Source organism: Myotis lucifugus, unplaced genomic scaffold (genome assembly GCF_000147115.1).
Source record: "Myotis lucifugus unplaced genomic scaffold, Myoluc2.0 scaffold_406, whole genome shotgun sequence".
NCBI lineage: Eukaryota > Metazoa > Chordata > Mammalia > Chiroptera > Vespertilionidae > Myotis > Myotis lucifugus.
Window position 1 is genome coordinate 266,291 of NW_005871454.1, and position 12,345 is coordinate 278,635.

At 50.4% G+C, this 12,345-nt stretch overlaps 2 protein-coding genes across 5 annotated transcripts in view; both read left to right on the forward strand.

Annotated features, from left to right (window-relative positions):
• The window catches only part of LOC102435171 (granzyme B), a 3,349-nt gene extending 1,179 nt beyond the window's left edge, over nt 1-2,170 (forward strand). Inside the window, exons 2-5 of the mRNA XM_023743672.1 lie at nt 53-200; nt 736-870; nt 1,062-1,311; nt 1,949-2,170. Of these exons, the coding sequence (XP_023599440.1) occupies nt 53-200; nt 736-870; nt 1,062-1,311; nt 1,949-2,170 (755 nt within the window). The remainder of the gene's footprint in view (nt 1-52; nt 201-735; nt 871-1,061; nt 1,312-1,948) is intronic.
• Nucleotides 2,171-7,201: 5,031 nt separating this feature from the next.
• LOC102435479 (granzyme B-like) lies at nt 7,202-9,879 on the forward strand. Of its 4 annotated transcripts, none has more exons than XM_006102283.3 (5): nt 7,202-7,262; nt 8,200-8,344; nt 8,800-8,929; nt 9,095-9,352; nt 9,691-9,879. In XM_006102283.3, the coding sequence occupies exons 1-5, from the start codon at nt 7,208-7,210 to the stop codon at nt 9,850-9,852; spliced, it is 750 nt and encodes a 249-aa protein (XP_006102345.1). In that variant the 5' UTR covers nt 7,202-7,207; the 3' UTR covers nt 9,853-9,879. The 4 variants fall into 4 exon arrangements, with proteins under 4 accessions (XP_006102345.1, XP_023599430.1, XP_023599431.1 ...); XM_023743662.1 differs by having other exon boundaries at nt 7,208-7,266; nt 8,186-8,344; XM_023743663.1 differs by having other exon boundaries at nt 7,208-7,262; nt 9,095-9,160.
• The last annotated feature ends 2,466 nt before the right edge of the window (nt 9,880-12,345 follow it).

The following is a 12,345-nucleotide window of genomic DNA, read 5'->3' on the forward strand; positions in this document are numbered from 1 at the left end:
GGGGGGGGGGGGGGGGGGCGGGCACACAAACACAACAGAATTTTTCCTTCAGGGGAGATCATCGGGGGACATGAAGCCAAGCCCCACTCCCGACCCTACATGGCCTACCTTCACATTGAAGATGAGGAGGAGGAGTCCATGTGTGGCGGTGTCCTTGTGCAAAAGAACTATGTTCTGACAGCTGCTCACTGCAATGGAAGGTGAGAGGCTGCAGCCAGGCTACACCTCCTGAGACCCCTACAGGGACCCTGTCCTCCCTCCCAGGAGCTGCAGCCCAGGGCAGCTCCCCAGGCTCCCGGTAACTCAAGCCCATGAGACCTCATCAGAGAGGCCTCTGAGATCATGACGGAGCAATGAGAGGCTGGGAAATAGGACAGGTAAGCTTTGGGCCCTGAAAGTCAGAAGTGACAGCGAGTAACACCGTGGAGAAGAGAAGTACCACAATGGCCAAATAAAGCAGCGGTGGACCATGAACACAAGCATTACGGTCAAAATGGAAACGCAAGCAATTTCATGATATTTCCTAAAGGCAAGAGAGAGCTCCCACAAGCCCTACACTCCATGTCAGTGGGAACCAGAGTCACTCAGCCCCTGGACCCTGTGACCTGGATATCCCTAGTCTGTAGGCCTGCTCTGCTCCAGCTGTCACTAGCCCTTCATGGCTCCTGGGACGTATCTCCTATGACTCTACCTACCCCACCCCACACACACTCACCCACTCTGTTCTCTGTGCAGGTCAATCAGTGTCACCCTGGGGGCCCACAACATCAAAAAGCAGGAGAAGACCCAACAGGTCGTCCTGGTGAAAAGAGCCATCCCGCACCCAAAGTATAATAAGAGGAAAGGCTCCTATGACATCATGTTACTGCAGTGAGGAAACCTCCTGCTGCTCTTGCAGTTTTGGGATCTCATTGTACCTCCTCTCGCTGTGAACTGCCCCGTCCTTTCCTCCCATTCTGGCCACCTGACCAGTCCTAGTGACTCAAGTGTCCCTCAGTGTCCAGGCTCAGAGACCACTGGCTGACCGGGGCTCCCTTGCCTCTTCCCCACCAGCTGGAGAGAAACATCAAGCAAACTGATGCTGTGAAGCCCCTCCCACTGCCCAGGAGCAAGAACACGTTGAGGCCAGGACAGAAGTGCACTGTGGCCGGCTGGGGGCGGGTCACACAGAGGGGCCCTGGCTCAGACACTCTGCAGGAGGTAGAGCTGACCCTGCAGGCGGATTTGAAGTGTAAAAGGCGCTTTAACCATTACAACAAGAACATTGAACTGTGTGTGGGGAACCCAGGAGAAAATAAGACTACCTTTCAGGTGATACTGAACATCTGCCTGGCTTGGTTCTGGGGAGAAGGGTGTTTGGGTAGAGAGTAGGACCTGGGGACCCAGGCAGGGGGTGGATTCCTTCACCCTCTAGGTTGTAATTTTTCTCCCCAGAAATCAAAGAGGGAAGCCACCAGAGCAGGGATGAATAGGGTCTCCAAGAGCCTACAAGGGCCTCTGGTCACTCCAAACACGGTGTGGATATCCCTAGTCTGTAGCCCTGCCCTGGGGAGGGGGATGTGTAACACTGTGGCCCAAGCTGGGGCAATGCAGTGAGATCACTATTCCCTGGGTGTGCAGAAGTTACACCTGGTGGCTCCTCAGAGCTGGTTAAGGGTGTCAGCCCCACCTGCCTGCTCTCTGGTCCTTACACAGTAGGCTGCAGCCACAGTCCTGCAGCACCTTCATAGCCAGAGGATCAGGGACCTGGGGGAGCAGAGGGAGCCACCACTGGGGGTGAAGTGAAGCAGTGACAATGTCCAGGCTGAGGGGACCACTGGGGACCTGCCTTCCTGCTTATCTCCCAAGTGAACACCATGCAAGGCAGCCTTCTCCGAGAGGGGCTTGGGGTGGCAAGGAGGGCAGGGCCAGGAGAACTGGCTCAGTCCTTCCCTCTCTCTGTCCACAGGGGGACTCCGGGGGGCCTCTCCTGTGTAGAAATGGGATCCAGGGCATTGTCTCCTCTGGAAGCAAGTATGGGGAACCCCCAGTGGTCTACACCAAAGTCGCCAGTTTCCTTCCCTGGATAAGAGAGACCATGAAAAGCCTCCAACTGCAAGACCCAGACCATCTTCTCTGGAGCTATACAGGACCGCACTGCAGGAGGGAGGTGGTGCCAGCAACTGAATAAATGTCTCTTAGCTGATGGGAAGAGCTGGGTTTTTTGTTTATTCTTTGACCCTCATTCACGGGCACCAGCTCTGTGCTCAGAAGGCCAATAGCACAATTTTTCTCTGTTCTACTTCCTCCTCTTCCCCTTCCACCAGGACTCCGCCCCCTCCCCCACCCCTGCTCCCCGCTCCCAAACCCCATGCAAAGCTGTTACCAGCTCCTTCTTGGCCACACCTGCACCCACAGGGCCCGCCCTTCTGCCAGGGCAGAGAGGAGCACCATTAGCAAAAAACATGAAACTCTCAGGTCCTGGGCTCAGTGTGAAGGTCTTACTTCCTCCTCTGTGTTACGTGCTGAGAGGAAAGGACTAGTACGCGGGTGCTGGGCACCAAGCAGGCACAGCCTGGGCTGCAGCTCAGGAGGCCCCACCACACTGGGGAGAGGAGAGCCCTCCTGAGCAGGACATTGTTCTCCAGCAACCAGGGAGTGGCAGGTTTGGGGGCTGGGGGCTGGTGAGGAGAGACAGGGGTGGAGGAGGGAGGGAAGTCCTGAGAAGCTCCTCATTCCCTCCTGGGCTGAATTTCCCTCCCTGCCCTTTTCTGCCTCCTCTGAGCTCAGGGCCTAGCTTGGCCTCCAGTCTCCTGGCTGCCCCTCCTTCTCATCCCTGCTGACCACTGAGCATCCTCAGAGTCCACCAACCCTGCATCCCACAGACCGCACTGGTCTGAGCTCCCACTTCTGCATATCCCTCCCACCGAGGACACCCAGAGTGCCCAGGTTCCAGCAGGGCCTGGTCACTGAGTTGCCACCCAGCTTATGCCCTGGCAGAGGGTTACCCCATGTGTTCGCCCCATGCAGGGCCCCGGAGGACAAGGCAGCAGGGTGTCTGCAGAACACCTGGCCCCATCTCTCACTGGGCAGAGCCAGCTCCACCCTCACATCTAGTCCAGTGTCCCCACCACGTGCTCAGAATCCACTGACTGCTGGTCACTCCGGAGGTTTTGTCCCCTGCGGCCTGTTCCTCACTGCTGGCCTCAAGGCTCAGGCTGCGTGCTGGCCACCATGAGCTCTACCTACCTTTTGAGTTAGAAAGGGCTGCTCTCTGCAGTAGGACTGGAAAGCAGTTTTTCCATCAATCAGTGAACAAATGCTGATTGTCCACCTATTAAGTGCCAGGCATTGGTCATGTACAGTGAACATAATACAGGTTCTGACACCTGAACACAAGTGAAACTGACAGTGTTGACTTTTATCTGAATGTAATTTCCTCTCCCTCCTTCACATGAACCCACAGAGCCCAGATCCCACAGGAGTATTTGTGTTTTATTTTTATTGCTCATTACACTCTGCTTTAATTGTATCACTTGAGACTCTAGAACAGCAGCATGTGGGCTTTGGAAAAGACTTTATTTCTTTCATTTCTAGACATGCAGCCCCCAAACTGTTCACTGGCTCATCCTCTTCACCTCGGGGAGAGGGCAGCAGGTGGGGAGCAGGCAGGGCAGCAGCCTCATTTCCATGAGCCATAAAAGTAGCAGATATAATTGGTGACAGCATGGATGGACCTAGAGGGTATTATACTCAGGGAAATAAGTCAGACTGAGAAAGACCAATACCATATGATTTCACTTATATGTAGAATCTAAAGAACAAGTTAATGAGCAAACAAAATTGAAACAGACTCATAAATAAAAAGAACAGACTGATGGTTGCCAGAGGGGAAGGGGTTAGGGCAGGGGTGGGCAAACTTTTTGACTCGAGGGCCACAATGGGTTCTTAAACTGGACCGGAGGGCCGGAACAAAAGCATGGATGGAGTGTTTGTGTGAACTAATATAAATTCAAAGTAAACATCATTACATAAAAGGGTACGGTCTTTTTTTTTAGTTTTATTCATTTTAAACGGGCTGGATCCGGCCCGCGGGCTGTAGTTTGCCCATGGCTGGGTTAGGGGGACCAGGCAAAAAAAAGTGAAAAGATTAATAAGTACAAACTGGTAGTTAGAAAATAGTGACTAGGATGCAAAGTACAGCAAAGGGAACACAGTCAATAATATTGTGATAACTATGCATGGTGCCAGGTGGGTACTGGAAACATCAGGAGAAACACTTTGTACAGTATATAATTTATCTAATCACTATGCTGTACACCTGAAACTAATACAAAATAATATTGAAAGTGGACTGTAATTGGAAAATACAATTTAAAATACAGTAAAAGTAGCAGGCATGAATGTCATTGTGATACTGTTATAATTATCCCAGTTGTTAATTAATTGACAGGAACAAAGCAAAGGGAAGGCCTGATAATATAGGCATGCCATTTGTGCCAGAAGCTGCAGTTTCACACTCTCCAGGTCTGTTCCCCACAGATCCTGGGAGAAGGGACTGGACAAAGAAAGAATAGAAGCATACCCAGTAAGTCTGAATGCCATAGGAAAAGTGGTTACTTGTCAGTCACACCTGGGAGCAGGTCATTGGCCAGAATAGACGTGGCCCTGCAATGGCACCAAATCTGAGCTACATAAGCTCCTGGAAAAACAGAGCTCCCTCTCTCGGCCTCTTGAGCTCCTGGCTCTCTTGTGGCAGAGGGCCTGCTCCCCTGCATTGGCCCACATGGCCCACACTCAGTGAACTAATGGATTACAACCAGCCTGATGCTCTGCAGGACTTACTCCACCGTGGAATGCAACCTCTGGACACTGGCTTTGCTTCTAGCTCTGCTGAATCCCCAGCTGCACCTTCCCCAGGTCCAGTTTAAAGGAAATGAGAATTTTGCAACTGAGGGATATAATTCCATGCAAATAAAATTCACTCATTCTCCTGTACAAGTCTTAGAAAATTCATTTTCTAAAGCTATCATAAGAACCCTACCCCCAGCACCCAGTTGGGAAAGGCATCCCCCACTTCCACCATTGAGCACCCCATTTTCACCCATTAACAATTGTACAGAATCAAATGGCAGGACAATCCTACAATGTATCTGCTAATGGCAGTTAGAATCTGCCTCTGAACACCATTCAATTGGACATGGTCCCACTCATTATCAAAAGCTCCTGCCTGTGCACAATCCAATTCAAATTAGGGAGGCTCCCGTGGTCAGGAAAGTGGAGACTTGTAAAACTTATTTTTTACATATCAAAATGTATTTATCAATCACTTCTTTTAAAGTTTTTGTATTTAGAGTCATTGCTAGAAAGGCTTTACCCCCTTCTAAGTTTATATAGAAATTCATCCATGTTTATTCATAGTGCATGTATGGGTTTTTTTTGTACTAGAGGCCCGAAGCATGAAATTCACGCAAGGGGCTTGGCCCTCGCAGCCCCAGCTTCATCCAGAATGTCCTCCGGATGGTTGTTCTGCTGTTCGGTCTAATTAGCATATTAGCTCTTTATTATATAGGATATGTAAGTGTCTTACCTATTTGCATTTCATTCTGGTGGTTTATATGAAATATGACTCCAACTTAATATCTTTTAAAAGCAACTTTGTCAACTCTGATTGGAAAATAAAACAAAGAAAAAATATTTTCTAGTTGTTCCAATATCATTTATTAGAAAGTCTATCTTTTTCCCAATGATTTGAAATGCCACATTATGATAAATTACATATCTTTATGTACTTGGGAAAGTTTCTAGGTTTTCTATTCTGTTTAAAGGGCCTCTGTCTACTCATGAACCAGGAAGGAAGTTTTATATAATGTTTTTAATATCTGATAAGGCTTACCCTCTCCCTTATTGTCTTTTTTTATTTTGTCAAAATTTTCAGAGCTATTCTAGCATGTTTATTTTCCACATATATTTTAGAAATTGTCTAGAACTTGTGTAACACTGGAAGAAAAATGATATTTTTATTGGAATCAAATTAAATACATATATTAGCTTGGTATAAAGATATCCGAAATATATAGTCATCTGGACAGTGCTGGGAGAATATTATTTGGCTTCCTTGTATTCTTTCCCACTTCACAAAAGAGTGACTGTTGGGACAGTCAACCCTCTTCCATTCTCATACACGTGGTTTGGACAGAGCAGACCCCAACCTCTCCAAAGGCTTTGGCCGAGGCTTATAGGGGTCCGTGGTTTCAGCTCCTCTCACTGACTCTACATGTACCTCAGCAGGGGGCCGATTGTGTGCTGCTTTGACTCCCACCATGTATCTCCCATCCACAGGCTCTATTACATGACTGCAATGCTCTTTCCTTTTTAAATCTGGGTGAGGGCTTTTGATTGCCCCCACGGGGTAGACTAAGGAAGAAAGGATACCATATGGCTACAAGGCCTAGGGGGGGAAAAGAATACGTCTGCCAGGGTCGATTTGGAAGAGAGGCTCACTCTGCGGAAGCCACCATCATGCTGAAAAGAAGACTGAACAATCCCATGCAGAGACTACATGACAGACCCTCACAGAGGGGAACGGACATGCCCACAGACATCAGGCACCAGCCACTGGGCAGGCTCCAGGCTTCAAGCCTCCTCTGCCATCAAGGAGAGCTGAGGGGAGATATCCACACTAAACCCAGTCCAAATGCAGATTCCTGAGCAAAATAAATGTTAGTTGGTTAGTTTTGTTAAGCCATCAGCTCTTTTGTCACTAGAACAAGCCCTCTTTGGCATCATTGCCACACCATTTGTCCATCCCTCCACCCACAGCCCTCACTATCATTACCTGATCACTGATGGCTTTGTCTCCTCCAGCACAAGCAAGAAATCTCATCTCCAATACTGCTGACTCTCACAAAAAGGGGACCTCAGTAACCAATCACCCAAACTGTCAAGAGAGAGCCAAGGAAAGGCGGGTCCTTGTGTGTGTTATGAGATTCAGGTTCCTGGGCCTCGGGCACCTGCTACTGGTTGATGCAGCATCACGAACCGCCCTATCTATAGCCTGTGGTTCCTGTTTTCAGCTGGAATAGTCACCACTGAGTCAATGGCTGCCGGTGCTTATGTGGTTACTGAGAGGGCCGTGGGTGATAAAGGCCACAACACTAGAGAACCCTGGGCTCAGAAGACCAGGAGGAAGCACCGGCAGCTCTGACCTGGGCAGCTTCCTGAGGAGATGCAGCCACTTCTGCTCCTGCTGGCCTTTCTTCTGGCTCCCAAGGCACAGGCAGGTGAGTGACCGACCCCCACCAGAAGCCCAATGCACTGGGGCACGCGCATAGCCCTCCTCACATGCTACACTCAGACACATCCTGGCGCTGGTCCATCCCCAGGCCTTTCTCAACTCTAGATCCCACCTCCCTCAAAGACCAGCAAGACTAATGCTGAATTAAAACTCAACAGGAATAGGAGGGCAGAGGGCTGCTCCTGAGGAGGGCCCATGGGTGCTCTCCCCATCCCTTGCCATCTGGAAAGTGGGCTCTTTTTCAAAGACATTTGAAAGAAGGTTGGACACTTGAAATGAGAAATAATTCCACAGAAAATCACAACTTGGCGAAGGGACAGGCTTCCGTAATTGAAGCAAGGCCCACTAACGTTCTAACGCAATGTCTTAAAATCTACCCTCAATCTCCACCCCCTTCTCCAAGCTTTGTAAAGGAGCTGGGGATCCAGTTGATCCCAGAGTTGGTAGCATCCTGGTCCCCTGAGGCTGCTTTGATCTCAAATTCTCTCTGGTAATTTTTCAGTCCCGATGTTCTGAATAGTACAAACCAGCAATGGCTCTGAGTTTGGGAAAAAGAAGGGAGAGGGGACCAAGGAACATGGGAGGAAGGATTTTCCAGGCTCTACAGGCACTAAATTGCTTGTTCCAGATACAAACCCCATTGCCCACACGCATAGCTGCGACAGGAATGAAGGGATTAGGATTGCTCTTCTCTTTGTCAGAGGGAGTATCTCAGTCTTGTGGGTCAGGTCAGGAATGTTGGGTAGCAAGCCAGGAATGTTGCCCAAGGAACCTGCAGGACGTCTTCTTGGTTATGGCTGATGACTACAGACATCACTATCTGCCACCCAAGTCCTCCCCGTTTGTCCCTGTCTATCCCAGTCTTCCCCTCTCTAGCCTCTGGCTCCATGGGCACAGCAGGCACAGTAGAATTTTTCTTGCAGTGAAAATCATCGGGGGTCATGAGGTCAAGCCTCACTCTCGTCCCTACATGGCATTTCTTCGGATCAGGAATCCAGGCAGAAAAAGATGTGGAGGTTTCCTTGTGCGCGGGGACTTTGTGCTTACAGCAGCTCACTGCTGGGGAAGGTGAGGAGCGCAGCCTGGGCCCCACCCTTCTGCAGGCACCTCACAGGGAACCCTCTTCTCAGGGGCTGCAGACCTAGGGGCACAGAGGAGCACTTCAGAGCACAGGTCAGCTTTGGGGAGAGAGGGACAGGTCGATGCAAGTAGCCTGTTGAAGACTGGAGGGACTGATCAAAGGGGCTTAGGAAGGAGGCCAAGGCTGTGCCCTGGAGACCAGGGTTCAGTTTTGCTTAGAGAAAGGCAAGCTCAGGGTGTGACTGAGCACCCAAGAACCGCCCCAGGAAATGACACCTAGCCTGAGCTGCCAACAAGCACAGGGCACAGGCATGCTCAGTGCCCAGCCCCAGCCCCTAGAATTCCTCCCCACTCCAATCCTGCACTGCCCCCTTGTCCTCTTTCCTTCCTGGTCCCTGGGCTGTATCTGCTGTGCCTCCACGTCCCTGGCTGTCTCTGTGCAGATCCATCACAGTCATCCTGGGCGCCCACAACATCAGGAAGCGTGAAAGGACCCAGCAGGTCATCCCGGTGAAAACAGCCATCCGCCACCCAAACTATCATCCCAAAGTCAATGACATCATGTTGCTGCAGGTAGGGCTCATGGCTCCCCTGGCTCTTGCACACCGTAAGCCTGGGGTTTCTCATCTCCTGTGACCTCCTTCCTCCCAATGTGACCCCTTTCCTTGTCCCAGGGCTATGACTGTCCTGGAGTCCCTGGGCCCTTGCTCAATGAGAACTCCTGTCCTCTGCCTTCAGTTGCAGAGGAAGGCCACGCTGACTGCCGCCGTGAGCCTCCTCAGGCTGCCCAGGAGGGGAGAGCAGGTGAAGCCAGGGATGGTGTGCAGAGTGGCCGGCTGGGGGCGACTCGACCTGAACACCAGCACAGCCACACTGCATGAGGTAGAGCTGGAAATCCAACGAGATGAGCAGTGCATCTCTTGCTACAGACGCCGTTACAACAGAACCACAGAGATCTGTGTGGGGGACCCAGAAATGAGTCAGTCTACTTTTAAGGTGAGATCTCCAGCATCATCCATGCCCAGCACTGGGCACACCCAAGCTTGTAGGCAACCTGGTGCAGTGGGAACTAGCCATATCCCTATGTCCAATCTCTGGTCCTGTCTCTCTGGGGAGCAGAGAGGCTGTCCCACAGCCACTGGTGGGAAAAGGCTTCCTAGAGGGGGAGAAAGACCATCAGAGTCAAATGGAAAACCCCAGGCCTAGGGAGGAGACAAGGCCTGCCCTGACCCTGATCTCCCATGCAGCTCCTAACAGGGACCACACACCCCAGAGCAGCAAGGAGGGCAGGGCAGGGCAAAGCCCAGCTCAGTGTTTCCTCTCTCTGCCCACAGGGTGACTCTGGGGGCCCCCTCGTGTGTGACCACATGGCCCAGGGCATTGTCGCCTTTGGGAAAAAAAATGGGAAACCACCTCGTGTTGAAACTAAGATCTCCAGCTTTCTGCCCTGGATAAAAAGAACAATGAGACGTTTCCAACTGCAGAGACCAGACTGAGGCACTCGGAACTGATCTATTCATCTCCTCTGGGGCGCAGCCCAGAACTGCCCTGTGCAGAGGGGTTGACGGGAGGCTGCCAGTCTCCTAATAAACTTGCATCTCTAGAGTGGAAGTCACTGATTCCTCCTGTGTTCACCAAAACATGTGTTAGTTACCTGCTGTGTGTGCGGCAACCATCTGTTCACATTTCCCATCTGTTAGCGCTTCCCCTTCTGGACCGCACCTTTCACCTCTAGAATAAAATTCATGCTGCCTTGCTACCCAGCTCCTTCCCAATACTCCTCCCAGTGCCAGCTCCCTTGCCGGGCCTAATGTAAGCTCCATCAAGAAAAGGAAGACATCTGTTCCCAAAAAGTGACTCTCTTCTAGAGGACCCTCTTATCTCATCCATATTGCCCTCCTACATCAAGCCACACTTACACCCTACCCCACGCAGCCCCAATGCCAATATGCAGCATAAAAGAAAGTACATCTAATACATGGGTAAAAACTCAAAGAGACATATAAAGTGGGAGACAAAGAAACAGCCCCCAAAATAAAGAAATGGAGGCATTTCCAGAAAAGGACCTAGATGAGATGAAGGCAAGCAAGTTATCAGCACAGTTATGTTATAAATATGCACAAGGAACTTGGTGAGAACTCTAAGAAACTTAATTGGAACTTCCAGGAATTTATTTCAAACTACAAGTAACTTAATGAAGCCTAACATCAGCAGGAAAAATGATATAGATATTATGAATAAGAACCAGGCAGAAATGAAGAATACTATATCTAACATCAAGAGTATGCTGAAAGGGCCCAGCCGGTGTGGGTCAGTAGTTAAGTGTCAACCTCTGAACCAGGAGGTCTCTCACACAAGAATACAAAACACTTGGTCTCCTCCTCATCTTGAAAGTGAATGCAGGCCATGCCCAGGAGAAGAGCCAGGTGTGACTGATCTGAGATGTGGCTGGATGACTGCACAGAAGCTCCTGGCTGCCTTGGCTCCACCGCAGCCTGAGCTGCCCATGTCCAGCCCCACCTCCCCTGCTTCCCAGGCCCTCAGCTAATTAATTAGCTGAGGTAATTAATATCCCTATGTCCAATGAGGGATGAGTCAAATGGAAAACCCCAAACCTAGGGAAAAGACAAGGCCTACCTTCAAGCCTTAATCTTCAGGGGAGATCATCGGGGGACATGAAGTCTAGCCCCACTCCCATTCCTACATGGCCTTCATTCACATTCAAGATGAGAAGTAGACCACATGTGGTGTGTCCTTGTGTGAGTGAACTTGGCCCTGACAGCTGGTCACTGTCAGGGATTCTGTGAATTAATCACAGGGATATTAGCTGAGATAATGAATTAACAAATGTTTTGGCTCCACTCTCTCTGGCTGTGCCCTCTCCCCATCCCTGTGGCCTTGAATCCCATCAGACATCAGGCAAAAGCTAATTGGAGTCCATAATTCATGCAGCCAACAAATGTTCACTAAGAACTTAGGATGTATTAGGCACTAGGACAAGAGGACTTTAGAAAATCTGACTCCATGAGCTCATGGGTAGATTATTAGAAACAGCACCAATCGGGTGTCAGCACAGGCTCAGAACATCAGGGAGACTCACTGAGTCCTGTTCCACCCCTTGGGGCTCCACCATCTGCAAGATAGGCCTTGTCTCCTCCATTCATGTGTCTGAGGAGGACTTGGAGAGCAAGCACTGTGCCCTGTTCTTAGAGGAGGGTTCTGAGGCCTGAGGTTCAGAGAAGGTTCCTGGGCTAAAGGAGGACCTAAGAGACCCTCCCTCCCAAGTCTTTTGAGCACCTAGACCACCCACCTCAATTATCTCCTTCCTAAGCCTTCCCTCCTGAGCACAGACACTGCCAGTCACCTACCTTCAAGCCTTAACCTTCAGGGGAGATCATCGGTGGACATGAAGTCAAGCCCCACTCCCATTCCTACATGGCCTTCATTCACATCCAAGATGAGAAGTAGACCACATGTGGTGTGTCCTTGTGGGAGTGAACTTGGTCCTGACAGCTGGTCACTCCTGAGACCACTACAGGGACCCTATCCTTTCCTCACAGGCTGCAGCCCAGGGCAGCTTCCTAGGCTCCTGGAAACTCAAGCCAATGAGAGCTGATAAGAGAAGCCCTCTGAGATCATGACTGGGGCAATGAGAGGCTGGGAAATAGACAGGTAAGATTTGGGCTCAGAGGTGACAGCAAAGTGACATAGTTAAGAAGAGAGGGAGGGACCACACTGGGCAAATAAAGCAACAGTGAACCAGGGATGCATGCATTCGGATCAAAATGCAAACTCAAGCAATTTTGTGATATTTCCTAAGTGCATGAGAGTGAGCTTCCCAGCTCCCTAACCTCAGTGTTGTTGAGAGGCTGAGACACTCAGCCGCTGTCTTCCTGTGGCCTCCATTTCCCCCAGCCACAGCCCTCCCTCAGCTGTCACCTGCCTTCATGACTCCGGGACTAATCTCCTATGACTCTCCCTCCCGCCCC

Coding starts and splice junctions, on each gene's coding strand:
- LOC102435479 (XM_023743662.1), top strand. CDS start 7,208: ATGCAGCCACTTCTGCTCCTGCTGGCCTTTCTTCTGGCTCCCAAGGCA. Junction 8,930..9,094: donor ATGACATCATGTTGCTGCAG/GTAGGGCTCATG, acceptor CTCTGCCTTCAG/TTGCAGAGGAAGGCCACGCT. Junction 9,353..9,690: donor TGAGTCAGTCTACTTTTAAG/GTGAGATCTCCA, acceptor CTCTGCCCACAG/GGTGACTCTGGGGGCCCCCT.